General features: G+C 43.9%; 1 protein-coding gene across 2 annotated transcripts in view; it reads left to right on the forward strand.

Annotated features, from left to right (window-relative positions):
- Nucleotides 1-13,151, forward strand: part of LOC308175484 (patatin-like phospholipase domain-containing protein 2) — a 33,058-nt gene extending 19,907 nt beyond the window's left edge. The window contains exon 9 of one of the 2 annotated variants that reach the window (XM_080551147.1): nt 11,786-13,151. In XM_080551147.1, the coding sequence (XP_080407273.1) occupies nt 11,786-12,035 (250 nt within the window). In that variant the 3' untranslated portion in view covers nt 12,036-13,151. The remainder of the gene's footprint in view (nt 1-11,785) is intronic. The other variant, XM_080551146.1, reaches the window with a different exon arrangement.
- Nucleotides 13,152-13,231: the final 80 nt, after the last annotated feature.

Here is a 13,231-nt window from a genome sequence, read left to right on the forward strand (position 1 = left end):
TTGTAATATTTACGAGAGGCATGACTTTAAGCTGCGTGGTGCCTTTCTGCCGTCTGGTAGTATTGGTATCATGTAATTTCATTTGAGGCACCATAGCACAATCAACAACTTTACATTTCAATCCAGAAATAACAACTGAACCCCTCCACCGTGTAGAAGTCACACTCCCAGAACATGACAGATGAGGACTCAATGCAGTACCATTTAATTGAGCGAACATAGCTTGGATAATATATATCTTCTTCGGACCTGTTGGTTGTGACAAATGTGTAAGCCTATCAATAATAACCTTCCCCACACCGCTAGGCCTATGGTGTTTGTTAACCGCTGCTGTCAGACGTTCCAACACACCAATATCCACACCTGCATAGGAAGAATTTAAAGGAACCAGAATCGTGCTGGGCTGACAAGAAGAGCTCTGGTTCTTGCCCTGTAAAACAAATGGGGCTAAACCCTGCCAATTATAATGAAGCCATTCTGCTTTAGTTAACGGTATGGGGAAAAACATAGGAGCAGACGCACTTACAGGGACCTGTTGACAAATCCAGCAATCAGAATAATTCATTTTTGAAGCAAAATCTTTCATGATACTAGTGGCAGAATTAGGGTGGGACCGTGTCCCCAGGTGATTAGAATCATACAACAAATACTCGTCAGTAGCGACTACAATCGCCTTCGTAGGAGCCTTCACAGCAACATTTTCAACCTTTCCTGGTAACTCATCGTGAACATATTTATGCACCAATTTCTCACAGTCCAACCTATAGTGGTGTGGAAAGTCAGGCTTGGTCCTACAAACTTTGTCCTTGAAATTGTTGGATTTACTAGACACCTGTTCACTGATATCACGTCTAGCACACCAATACGAGTTCAACCCCTGGTCAACATTAGTTAATGTCACACGAGTTTCTTGCGTGTTGCTTGAGTGTTGATCAAGTGTAATATATGTAGTATCCAATAAATACCACTCGCTCGCTTCGGCGGTATAGATCAAACAATCATCAACAGTACAACGTGAATGTGGGCAAGCAAAAGCTCTACTTGCTATGATCATTCTTCTCTGACGTCCAGGCATAACAGTGTGTGAGTAAAGTGTAACATTGTCCAAAGAAGTCAATGGGGTAGGAACACTAAGGGGTATATTAGTCTCTGAAACGGCATGGCTTGAGTTTCCTCCTAATTGGCCTTGGTGTTTTACGGGGTCTGTCTGGTTGAGGTGTATCACTGACAGGTCTGTGTCTCTCAATGGTACCTCGGTCCGGGCAGCCGCCCGGGTTGCTGACATCTCCGTCTGGAGCATTGTCAGGGTCGGAAGGGGTGACAACAGGGGCAACACCAGGCTCGGTAGAACCCCCAAGAGGGGTGTCGCAGTCACTGGATCCTTCACGGTCTCCGTTGGCCCACTCATCAGTGGGCTGGACAGGGTCTGGGACGAGGCCCCCGGCATCATCTGCATCATGGCGCAGATACTCACCAACATCTTCGTCAGCCTGGATGTCCAAGCTGTGGACTTCCTCGTCCCCAGGGGTCTCCTCACCATCCTGCTGAGGTTCTCCCTCATCGTCCTCATTGGGTGCCTTGATGCAGTGATGAACGTGATACCAGGTGGGGGACCCCTTGATTTGGAGGGCAGTCCCAGTGCACCGAACGACCTCGTATGGTCCTTCCCGTCGAGCCTCATGCCACTTCCGTCTGTAGACCTTCACGTATACTTTGTCACCCGGTTGCAACGCGTCCTTCCTCTCCTGTGCGTTCACCTCCTCTTCACGTTCCTGTTTGTGGAGCACATAAGAAGAGATACTCTTTTGCCGGTTAGTCATGTACTGTACATAGGCTTTCATGTCACTCTCCAGGAGAGCCAAACTTGGCCCTTTCCCACTGGTTCGTACACAGGGAGCTGTCATTATCCTCCCCATTACCAGTTCATGGGGAGTCAAGTGCAGCCCTCGAATCTCACTGGAACGACAGGCCATCAATGCAAGAGGGAGTCCTTCCAACCAATTAAGACCTGTATGCTTACAGACCTTAGAAAGACGGTTCTTAAGGACCCCGTTCATCCTCTCTACTATCCCCTGGCTTTGAGGTGAGTAAATACACCCAAGTCTCTGCTTGATTCCCAACTTTTGTAGTATAAGCTTTACCGTCTTATCCACAAATTCCTTACCATTGTCTGACGATATCCTATCTGGAATTCCAAACCTAGGCATGACTTCCCTGCATAGGAACTTTGCTACAGACTGAGCATCCTTTCTTCGAGTGGGGCAAGCTTCTACCCATCTGCTGAACCTGTCTACTACAACTAGCATGTACCTGTATCCTGCAACAGGACGAATCATGTCCACATAGTCAATCACTAAATGTTTCATTGGCCCGTTTGGGGTAGGGATATGCCCAGTTCCCACTGGTATTCCAGGTCTGATATTGTTCTTCAAACAGACCACACATTGACCAAGGATATGGTCTATTTGTTCCAACAAATATGGAGCCCAAAAACCATATTCCTTGGTGATCTTGCGTCTTACCTCCCCCCTGGACACATGTGCTAATCCATGGGCTTCCTGTATCAGTACGCCTAATAAATCTGGGGGTGCCACAACCAGTCCCTCATGATTTCTCCATAGACCTGTGTCATCCTGACTAGCTCCCCTTGTTAACCATAGGTTTTTGTCTAGCGCATTTGCCTCACTCTGTAACATCAACAAATCCTCAAGCGTGACCATGCCCTGTAACTGTACTTCATGTGTGACCAGCAGAACTTTACCTGCTTTGTCTGCTCCTGTAATAGCTTTGGCTGCATCATCTGCAGCCCTGTTACCTTGTGTGACATGTGATGAGTCAGATCTGTGTGCGGCACACTTCACTATGGCTAATTCCCTTGGTTTCATCATGGCTTGTAACAGCTTCATGATTTGAGCGTGGTGCTGAATAGGCGAACCATCAGTTTTCTTAAAACCCCGTCCCTTCCATACAGCTCCATGTAAATGACACACATTGTGGGCATAGGCAGAGTCGGTGTATACTGTCACTCTTTGTCCGGTTCCCAAATTGCATGCTTCTGTGAGGGCAATCAATTCAGCCAACTGAGCTGAACAAGGCTGAGGAACAGCCTCGGCTTGTTCCACAATGAACTCCGAATTTTGGGATCGGACTATGGCATACCCGGCACGTAAATTTTCTCCTACCCGGTAACAAGATCCATCAGTCCAATACTCAACGTCAGCTTCCTTTAAAGGCAAAGCTAGTAGATCTGCTCTAAGCTTAGAGTACCTCGTAGCTTCCTTCACACAATCGTGTGGTTCCCCATCTTCTGGGGTTGGCAAGGTCTCTGCTGGGTTAAGTGTGTTACATCTTAGTAATGTTACATCTTCCCTTTCCAACATCCTGTAATAATCCCTAATCCTAGGCATCGTCAAAGTGTACTTGCCTTGATTCAAGAGGTTCCTTAGACTGTGGTGGCAGAGAATGGTAATTGGGTACCCCATTGTTAAGGTTGTTGCCTTCTCGTACATAAGGTAAGCCCCGGCCATTGCTCTGTAGCATGGCGCGAAACCCATTTCTACCTCTGAATATGCGACAGAGTAATAGGCTATGGGCTGTGGACTAGGTCCAATGCCTGTTGGTTGCGTGAGAACAGCGCAGGCATACTTCCCCTCGGCTGAAGAAGAAACATACAATCCAAATTCTTTGGAATAATCTGGAAGCGCTAAAGCTGGCGCTTCTTGCAATTTGTGTTTAATTGTCTCAAACGCCAAATCAGCTTCCCTTGTCCAAGTAATGCAAGATTGGAGGTTATCACTACCTGTTTCCTTAATCATCCCCCTCAATGGAGCGACTAGTCTAGTGTAATCCTCCACCCATGCTGAACTATACCCAGTAATGCCCAAAAACATCATCATTTCCCTAACCGTTCGTGGTTTTGGAGCCTTCTGAATAGCTTCCAAATGTTCATTTGTGACGCTGCGATGTCCCTGTGTAATGGATTGTCCTAAGTAAGTTACCTTTTCCTGACAATACTGTAGCTTCTTTTTAGACACCTTGTGTCCCTTCTCCGCCAAAACCTTTAACAGTTTAACGGAATCCCTGTGACATGTTTCTTCATCTGGGGCACAAAGGAGTATGTCATCCATGTACTGAATGGCAGTACTACTTATCATCTGTTCTAACCCGTCTAAGTCCTCCCTTAAGACCTGATTAAAAACATGAGGACTGTGTTTGTACCCCTGTGGCATTCTGGTATATTGATAATGCTGACCTTTGTAGGTAAACCCAAATAACCCTTGACTTTCTACACTAAGAGGTATAGAAAAGAAAGCCCCGCATAAATCAATCACTGTAAACACTTTGGCTGTAGATGGAATCTGAGTCAACAGCACATGAGGATCAGGAACTTCAGCTGGATAGCTGACGACTACCTCATTCACAGCCCGTAGGTCATGTACCAGACGATATGAACCATCAGGTTTCGTCACTGGCAGAAGAGGTGTATTGCTTAACGGATATTGAGTTATCTTCAGGACTCCTGCCTCTAACAGTCCTTTGATCTGTGGCTCAATTCCATCAATTGCTTCCTGTTTCAATGGGTATTGGTTTTTCCAAGGGGGTTCTGCACCCGGTATGAGTTCAACTCTCAATGGACGAGCTGATTTCACAAATCCAATGTCTGTACTGTTCTTTGCCCACAGGTCGGCTGGCACATTCTGCATCATTTCTTCTCTGAGGTCTCTGTCAGCTTGTATAGGAAGGATTAGCTGGTTCATTAGCTTCACAGTCTGCGGATGTCCTATTCCTTGAGCAGAGATCATCAGTTTTGTGAACTGTCCATCAATGCTCCTCCAGATAGCAGGGTTTTCTTTTGTCGTTACAAATCTGGCTTTTTCTGAGTCTGCCATCATTGCCCCTAAATGCTTCTGTTTATAGTGTTCAGATATCATAAGTGTCACATGAGGGATGCTACCCTCAATCTTATGCTCCTGATCTAGATAAGTGTCACTGTTTATCTTCATAGCCACTCCCTGAGGGCCTAGGATTATACAACTTGTACTAAGCTGTACCTGTTTTGGCTGATGCTTCAGCCACTCATCTGGGGTTGCATCTGCAACTTCTCTGAAATACTGGAGTGTACAATGCAATGGATCAGTAGGCCTTCTGGCCTCTGCCATGTGTGCCAGGATATAATTGTCCCACATCCTTGCTGGTTCCATTAGGTCTGGGCTAAGCCCTCCCACCCAATATACCATAGATGCGTTGTTGTCCATCATGACAGACAGCTGTCTGTTCTCTTGTGGCACTGTCACCTGACAGCCGTCAGGTGTGCATTTCACGGTACAATTTAACTGGCATAGTGCATCTCTCCCTAGTAGCCCTATTGGCGTGTGTTCTGATACAAGTATTGACAGATCTGCTCTCTGTCCTTTGTACTCTAAGCTTACAAGCTCAGTGGTAGGGATCAGCTGTTTAATTCCCTCGAATCCGATTGTCTTCACATATTTCCCAGACATAGGAAGGTGCGTGGCGTCTTCAGGCTTCAGACAAGTGTAGGCTGCTCCACTGTCCACCATCAATTCTAATGGACGTTGGTTGACCGACACCCATATTGTAGGTTCATCTTCAGGCCTGTTTGTCACCACCAGCTGGCACCCCCCTTTCGGATCTTCTGGGCACCCCTATATCGCAGCTGCTGGGCCTCCATAGGGGTTCACCACTCCTGGAGCCGGTGCAGCAGGGGGCCTATATCCTCCTTTTTGTTTCCCCCCTGCGCCCCCCTGGTTCTTCTTAAAGCAGGTACGTTTTAAGTGTCCATACTGGCCGCATAGGAAACATGGTCCTAGCATCTTCCTCGGTGCTGTGGTCCATCCCTCTTGTGGTGGTCCTTGGCCAGGCTGGTTGTATGGCTGGTATGGAACCACTTGCACCCCTGGTGGCCCCTGTGGGTATGGATTCCCCCCTTGTGGCCCCTGTGGGTATGACTGGGGAGGGACGATTTGCAGTTGCTGTGGCTGAGATGGGACCTGTAGGGCTATAGTCTGCTCTCTCTCTCTGGTTTTCTTGCCTTCTGTCAATTGCACTTGAGTTAGTTTTCTGAGTGAGTCCTCGTCTTGTGCCTTCTGTGTCTGAATCTTCTTTCTAAATAATTCTACTTGGTGTGCTATGTTGTCTATATAAACAGCCTTGCTCATGTGTCGTAGCCCCACCACTTCTGCTAACTTGTTCTTAACTGGGGTAGGGAGACCTTGTTGAATCTTTTCCCTGATTATGGCTTTTTCTAACGGGTTATCTTCGGCATCCTTCCCTGTCACACTTCTCCATTGAGAGTGCACACGGGCAACAAACCCCCGGGGATTTTCATCTCCCCCCAGTGGCTTCACAATGACATTGTCTGGGTGAATGTGAGTAGGGTATGTTTCTCTGATTGCCTTCCACAGCTTGCCTCTGTTTGCTGCGAAGAGTTCTGGATCATAAACGGATGTATCGATATATCTATGAAGTCCCGCCTTCATCAATATTTCCTGCATGGTGTCCAATCCTGTAATGGTAGCTAAGAGTCTTTTCAAGTCTCCCATAGCAGCGTGCGTTCCTGTCAATCTCACGTCGACTTGCGTCGTCCAGGGGTGGCCACCATCTTCCAGGACTGGGAGTTTTTCTATCACTTCTGACAGATCTGTATGATTCCAGGGACGATATTCCATCTGGTTACCTCGAATCAGCACTGGGAAGTTCCCCTGAGTTTCCTCTTCTTCCGATGCTGTTTCATAATCGCTTACTTGTGGCTCCGTTTTTACTTCCCGCCTTGGTGTCGCTCCGGACCTTGGGGAGTTCAACCGGGATGCAGGTGATGCTGCCGCTTGAGATTGACGATACGTTTCTCTCTCTACGTCTAGGTCCTGCAGCTGTTGTCTGTAGTCTTCTTCGTTTCTTAGGATTTTCGCACGGAGTTTTCTTGCCCTCCTTTCTCCCTCCTCTTCCTCCCTGTCTTCCTGCAGCTTCTTCTTCTTTTGCTTTAAGCTCTCTCTTCTCTTCCCTGCCTTCAGAGACTTCTGCTCATCTTCAGAACTATTTTCTTCTTTTCCCTTCTTATAGCGTATTTTCCCTCCCTGCTTTTCGGCCCTGGCTAGTAGTTTTCTTATCGGAGCACTGTAGCCTCCTTGTGCATTGCTGTCATCACTGGAATCTTTGCTATCACCTCCACTGCCATCTTCACCGTCATCCGTCTTGTCCCTCCTGTCGTCCCCTTTTCCCCTCGGCTCCTCCTTCTTTTTCTGTTTGGCACCTGACCTGTTCTCTGGTTCGAAGTCCACGGTCACTCTCGCTCTTCCCCTCTCTAGTACATTTTCATCCTTATCTTGGATAGTGAAGGTTCCGCTCGTACTTAGGACAGGGACCTGAGGGTAGATCCGCTGAGAATTGTCCTCCAGTCTCTTGGCATAGGGAGGAGGACTGGAGATTGGAGCTGTGTGTGAGAATGGAATGTTCACTTTCTCTTCCATTGCTTTGGCCAATTCATCTCTTTTTTCTGGATCCATGTGAGCTGTTTTCTCATTCCAAGCTAATGCTACTTTCTGCCCCTCTACCTTGAAGAGGTCTAAAATAGCTAACTCTAACCTGCGTTTCTCTGATCTAATCTTTCCTTTTTGATGCGCCTTATGTGCATTGATAAGTATCTCCAATGTTGCAATTAATTGTAAATCAAAGGTGCCCTCTGCTGGCCATGGTTGTTCAATGTCTGCCCAACGAATATTCCATTTCGTTGATATTTTGCTAATCTCCTTAACAAGAGGATTCATTTTTTCCACTATAGCCACAGGGGATGAATTTGCTAATATTCCCTTGTCTGTATTAACAGCCCTCACAATGTTACTGGGTTTGGCTCCCATGTCTGAAATATTTATACTGCTTAATATGCTGAAAATATGCTATAAGGTGTACTTTTCTTACAACCCACCTTCTGTTGCTGTATCTGCTAAACAGATGCTAGTCCAACTCTTAACTGTGTCAACTGTCCACACAGAACACTACAACTCCAGAACAACGGATTGTTTCAGTGGTATTGTGTATTATTGACTTAAATGTAATCTATGTGTGTGTGTTTTAATCTAAATGTTTTTTTTCCCTTATTATGTATGAATGTGTGTCACTTAATTGCTCAATCAATACTAATTATAGTTCAGGTCAACTTAATTATTAAACTACAAAGGCTGTTCAACACAATTTTCAAATTACAAAAGCAGGTCACGCTCTAAGTCTTTCTGATCCACAACCCCTTGATTGATCAATCCTCAGATAGAAACTGTTCTGCTATTCTTTAATCAAGAACTGTGAAAAAAGAACTTAACTTCAAATAAAAAGATGTAAAACACGAATATTAATTACAACCTGTAAAGAAATCGACTTGTCATTTGGAAGGAATAAAATGATTAATTATTAATTACAATCTGTAAAGAAATCGACTTGTTATTTGAAAGGAACAAAATGATCAACTAGACTTAGTCATTTACACTTCATTGATATAATCCTGTGAAAGAAAACGTCATCCATAGACCACTATAAACCAATTGATCAAAGTTTTGTGAAAACTGAAAATGAAATAATCTGAATAATTAATTCAATCAATTTGTAATTACTTAAATTAATTGAAGTAATCATCCATTTATTATTGTAAAAGACTATTTCGTCGACCTCAGGCGGATGCACAGATAGAGGACCAGTGTTCCAAAGTGTCTTATCGTATTCCGTCCACTGGAGGGCAGCAAACAATTAAAAAATGTCCTATCGTGTTTCGTCCACTAGAGGGCAGTAAATAATTAAAAATGTCTTATCGTGTTTCTTCCACTAGATGGCAGTAAATAATTAAAAACGTCTTATCGTGTTTTCCACTAGATGGCAGTAAATAATTAAAAACGTCTTATCGTGTTTTGACCAGTAGAGGGCGCCACACTGAAAATGTCTTACAGAATGACTATATCTTACCTAAAACTCACAATCTATCTTTTTTACTTTTACAATCTATACATAAATCAATTGTTAAGTGAAAGGAATGAATGATTAGTTAGAATTATTCACTATATCATCATATACATTGATTTAAAACTTATGGAATCAATCAATTGTTTTGGGAAACAGAAAATGAATGATCTGAATAATTAATTCAACTGATAAGTAATTAATTAAATCAAGGTAATACTGAAAAGTCATTCACAACATCAATCTATGCATTAACCTTTTAGATTCTTTCACCAATATTCTGTAAGCGGGCCTATTCGCTCCGCATGCTCTCTCTGTGTTTGAAATGTGCTGGCCACGTGTAAACTCCTGTTTTCCGAGTAACCGTACCTTTAAACTTATTTGAAATACCCCGAGATCAATTCACTATATCTCTGTCTTTTTCAATACTAGTCTATGTGTATGGTTTTATCGTTATCTTTAAGAGATGAGTACTGAAATCTATCAAACCCGCGCGTGTGTATTTGAAAAAATGGATGTCAGGGGGGGAAGAGGCCACCCAACACTCCTTTGTTCTACTTACCAAACCGCTGTGGACTGTAAGATTAATCTTCACAACACAACATTGCTTTTCCACAATAATTATTATTCCACGACACAGCAATTTCAAGAATATCTTCCAAGGCAGTTAAACGTATTATTTGCCAAGATAATCTTATTCAAATACTCCTAAAATGGCGTATGCTTTCTAGTAGAGCCTCTGTGTGTCCACTGAGTCTGCATGCATTCAGACAAAGGAAAAAAATGGCGCCCTTTCAACTATAGGCCCTGTCTCCACGTGTCTGACATGCATTCACACAAAGGAAAAAAATGGCGCCCTTTCAACTAGCGGCCTGTGTCCGCGGGTCTGACATGCGTTTCAGACAAAGGAAAAAATTGGCGCCCTTTCAACTAGCGGCCTGTGTCCGCGGGTCTGACATGCGTTTCAGACAAAGAAAAAATGGCGCCCTTTCTACTAAAGCCACGTTTTTCCTCCGTGCTCTCAAGTAAATTAACAATGTATATCTTTAAAATAGCGCTATTTTCTGCTCACTAACACGGACTCTGCTCTTTCAAACTAGGAATTCAGATTCCATACCATCAAATAGAGCTATCTCCTGACAAACACTTACTTACAAACCACATTAACCAAGAATTCTCATTCTTTTACACTCCATCAGACTATTGTCTGATACAAACCACATTTATTAGCCCGCTAGGAAAACGTCTCTCCCTAGCTTTTGTGCTAATACCTTGTTCTCAAAACAAGACTACAAGCAGCTCATTCTCTGCTGTACTACAGTTACAATACCAAACACACGATAAAATATCGTACAATTAAAACACTTTTCCCAATACAGGTTTTACAACCCGGCTCCCTCTGTCTAACCTCTACCCAGTTATATACTTCAAGATTCGTTTTAAATATAGCTTATTTGATATACACAGTCTATTTTGCACAGCTCCGCCTTGTCCTGGCGAATTCAGCAGAGACTTACCCTTTGTTGACTTGAAGAGTTGCAAAACGGCCGGTCATCCAAAGCTATGGATTCTCCTGGCTGGCTCGCCACTTATGTCGAATATTTTCTCTGTTTCAGTGATCAAAGAAGAGGTAAAAACTCCTGGCCAAAGTTAAAGAGTATTTATTCAAAAAAGATCGGGTCCTCAGATTACAGGCACACAAAACAGTCACAACGTGGGGAGAGGTAGACAGAAGACAGACTGAGCTCCAGACTCAGCACAGGGTTTTATAGCGGCCCTCAGCCAATCACATCACAGTATGTTCTTGGCCAATCGTGATCCTTCCTTCTAGGCCTCTGATTGGCCTAGACCCTCGGGGGCGTGCATGTGCGTGTGTGTGTGTCTGCGCATGTGCGACAATTGAAAATCTCTCCGCGATCATTTGTAATGAAATAATAAAGTATTAATAAAGTATATATGAAGTAATAAAAATATACGTGTAATATGTGTAAAATATACGTGAATATATGTGTAAGATATACGTTATATAAGAAGGCTATTAATGTGTAAAAATATACGACACATGTCATAAAGGGACCTAAAGTAATTTGATTGGACAAGAGTGCTGATCAGATTTCCAGAGCGAATTTACGAACGCAGCCTCCAACATGTCTTGTAAGCGATATCTCATTATCTAATCTAACCCATTCAGTGCCGAGGGGGAATAAAGTCGCCCACATTGTCAACATTTGGTGTCTTTATTCTCCAGAAATGCATGAACGGTAAAAAAGAGACAGACAAGGGTAGATTTTCCTTGGCTATTTCTTTGTCTGCTATTACCTTCTAGATCTGTTACCTTCTAGATCTGTTACCTTCTAGATCTGCTACCTTCTACATCTGTTACCTTCTAGATCTGTTACCTTCTAGATCTGTTACCTTCTAGATCTGTTACCTTCTAGATCTGCTACCTTCTAGATCTGCTGTTACCTTCTAGATCTGTTACCTTCTAGATCTGTTACCTTCTAGATCTGCTACCTTCTAGATCTGCTGTTACCTTCTAGATCTGTTACCATCTAGATCTGTTACCTTCTAGATCTGCTACCTTCTAGATGTGTTTTATCCATTAACTATTGTCTTATTAAATGTTTTATCTATTTACTTCTTATATTTGCTTTTATTCATTGTAATTTTTATTTTCTTACTATGCTCCTCTTGCTGTATTTTTAAATCATGTATGTAAAGCACTTTGAATTGCCCCTGTTGTATGAAATGTGCTATACAAATTAACTTGCCTTGCCTTGCCTAGATCTGCTATTTCCTTCTAAATCTCCCTGTGTGACTCCTCTAGCTTGGTTTTACAGGGCGGTGCCGTTGAGGAAGTGTATGAGCCTGCCCCTCCCCCTGGACAGACACCTGGCGCCCCCCACCCTGGACAGAGACAGACCCCTGGCTCTCTCCACCCTGGACCTCCACAGCCACTACTGGGACCTCCCCACCAACACCTCCACCACCACCACCACCCCCTCCCCCCTCCGCCCTCCAACCCCCCCTCCCAGCCCCCAGGTCTGCTTCTTTGTAGCCTCGCCGGAGGAGACTGACACCCTCACGGATCAATGAGAGGAAGGGGGTGACAGACGATAGGACGGTCCAGGTCAAGGTCCCGCCTACTCTCTCTGCCTGCCAGGATGGCGGGACGTGAAGAGGACTGTGATTGGATGGACGGACGGCCGGGTGATGGATCCAGAACAGAACTTTCGATCACTCCACCAATCAGGCTCCTCCAGTCATGCCAGGCGTCTGATTGGCCACATTGGAAAACGGCATAGCTGCTCAGTACCAAAGATGTGTTGTAGGAATACAGAAAATTTTTATATCAGGAATGTGTTTTACCAGGAAAGTTTTACCAGGTCACTGCAGTAACTGTCTGTCTATATATATTTATACACAGTCTGATAATTTGGTCCGCATAATGGCAACCGATCAAAATGTTCTGTTTCTTTTGAAACACAGAACTAAGTTTCAACATTGTTGAGAATCACGACACAAACTCGCTAGTCGAGCCAAACTACTGCAACAACGCAATGGATTAGGTGAGTAATCCCCACTGCAACCTAGTTAACTAGAACACTACTGTTAGCAGGCTCACAAAACAAGCTGTGTTAGTTGACTAGCGATGTGTCATTGATTTTCAACAACGCGGAAATGTATTCACATTTTTCGAAAGAAAAGTCAGAACATTACATCAGATCCCGACATGAGGACCAAAGCATTAGAACGTGACACAGTCACATGTAGCATTCAGATACTTCATTCCAACACTGGTCGACTTGAAAGAATAGCTGTGCTTTCTTGACAACTTATGACACTGCGATGGAACTGTGAATAACGTCTTTTTTTCTTTATCATCTAAAGTGCCTCGCAGTTTCTTATCTTAGTTGGCCGATGTTTTACCACAACAATTCGTTGTTATACTGCTATTACATGGCTATTACATGGTTATTACATGGTACATTATTATAACATATTTACAACACTGTGAAAACCTCTGCCAAGTCGTGCCTTTTTTATCCATTGCGCAGTTTTTAAATTTGTCGTTAAAGGACAAATAGAAAATACCCTCTTCTTGACATGGACACAGAGTCAGTGGTTATGCTGTTTTGAACACACTGGAACTGATTTAAATCCCATTGTGGTGTTTAGGGTTAGGGTTAACATTGTGGTGTTAGGGTTAGGGTTAGGGTTAACATTGTGGTGTTAGGGTTAGGGTTAACATTGTGATGTTAGGGTTAGGGTT

Source organism: Nansenia antarctica (genome assembly GCF_963989245.1).
Source record: "Nansenia antarctica genome assembly, contig: SCAFFOLD_132, whole genome shotgun sequence".
Lineage (NCBI taxonomy): Eukaryota > Metazoa > Chordata > Actinopteri > Argentiniformes > Microstomatidae > Nansenia > Nansenia antarctica.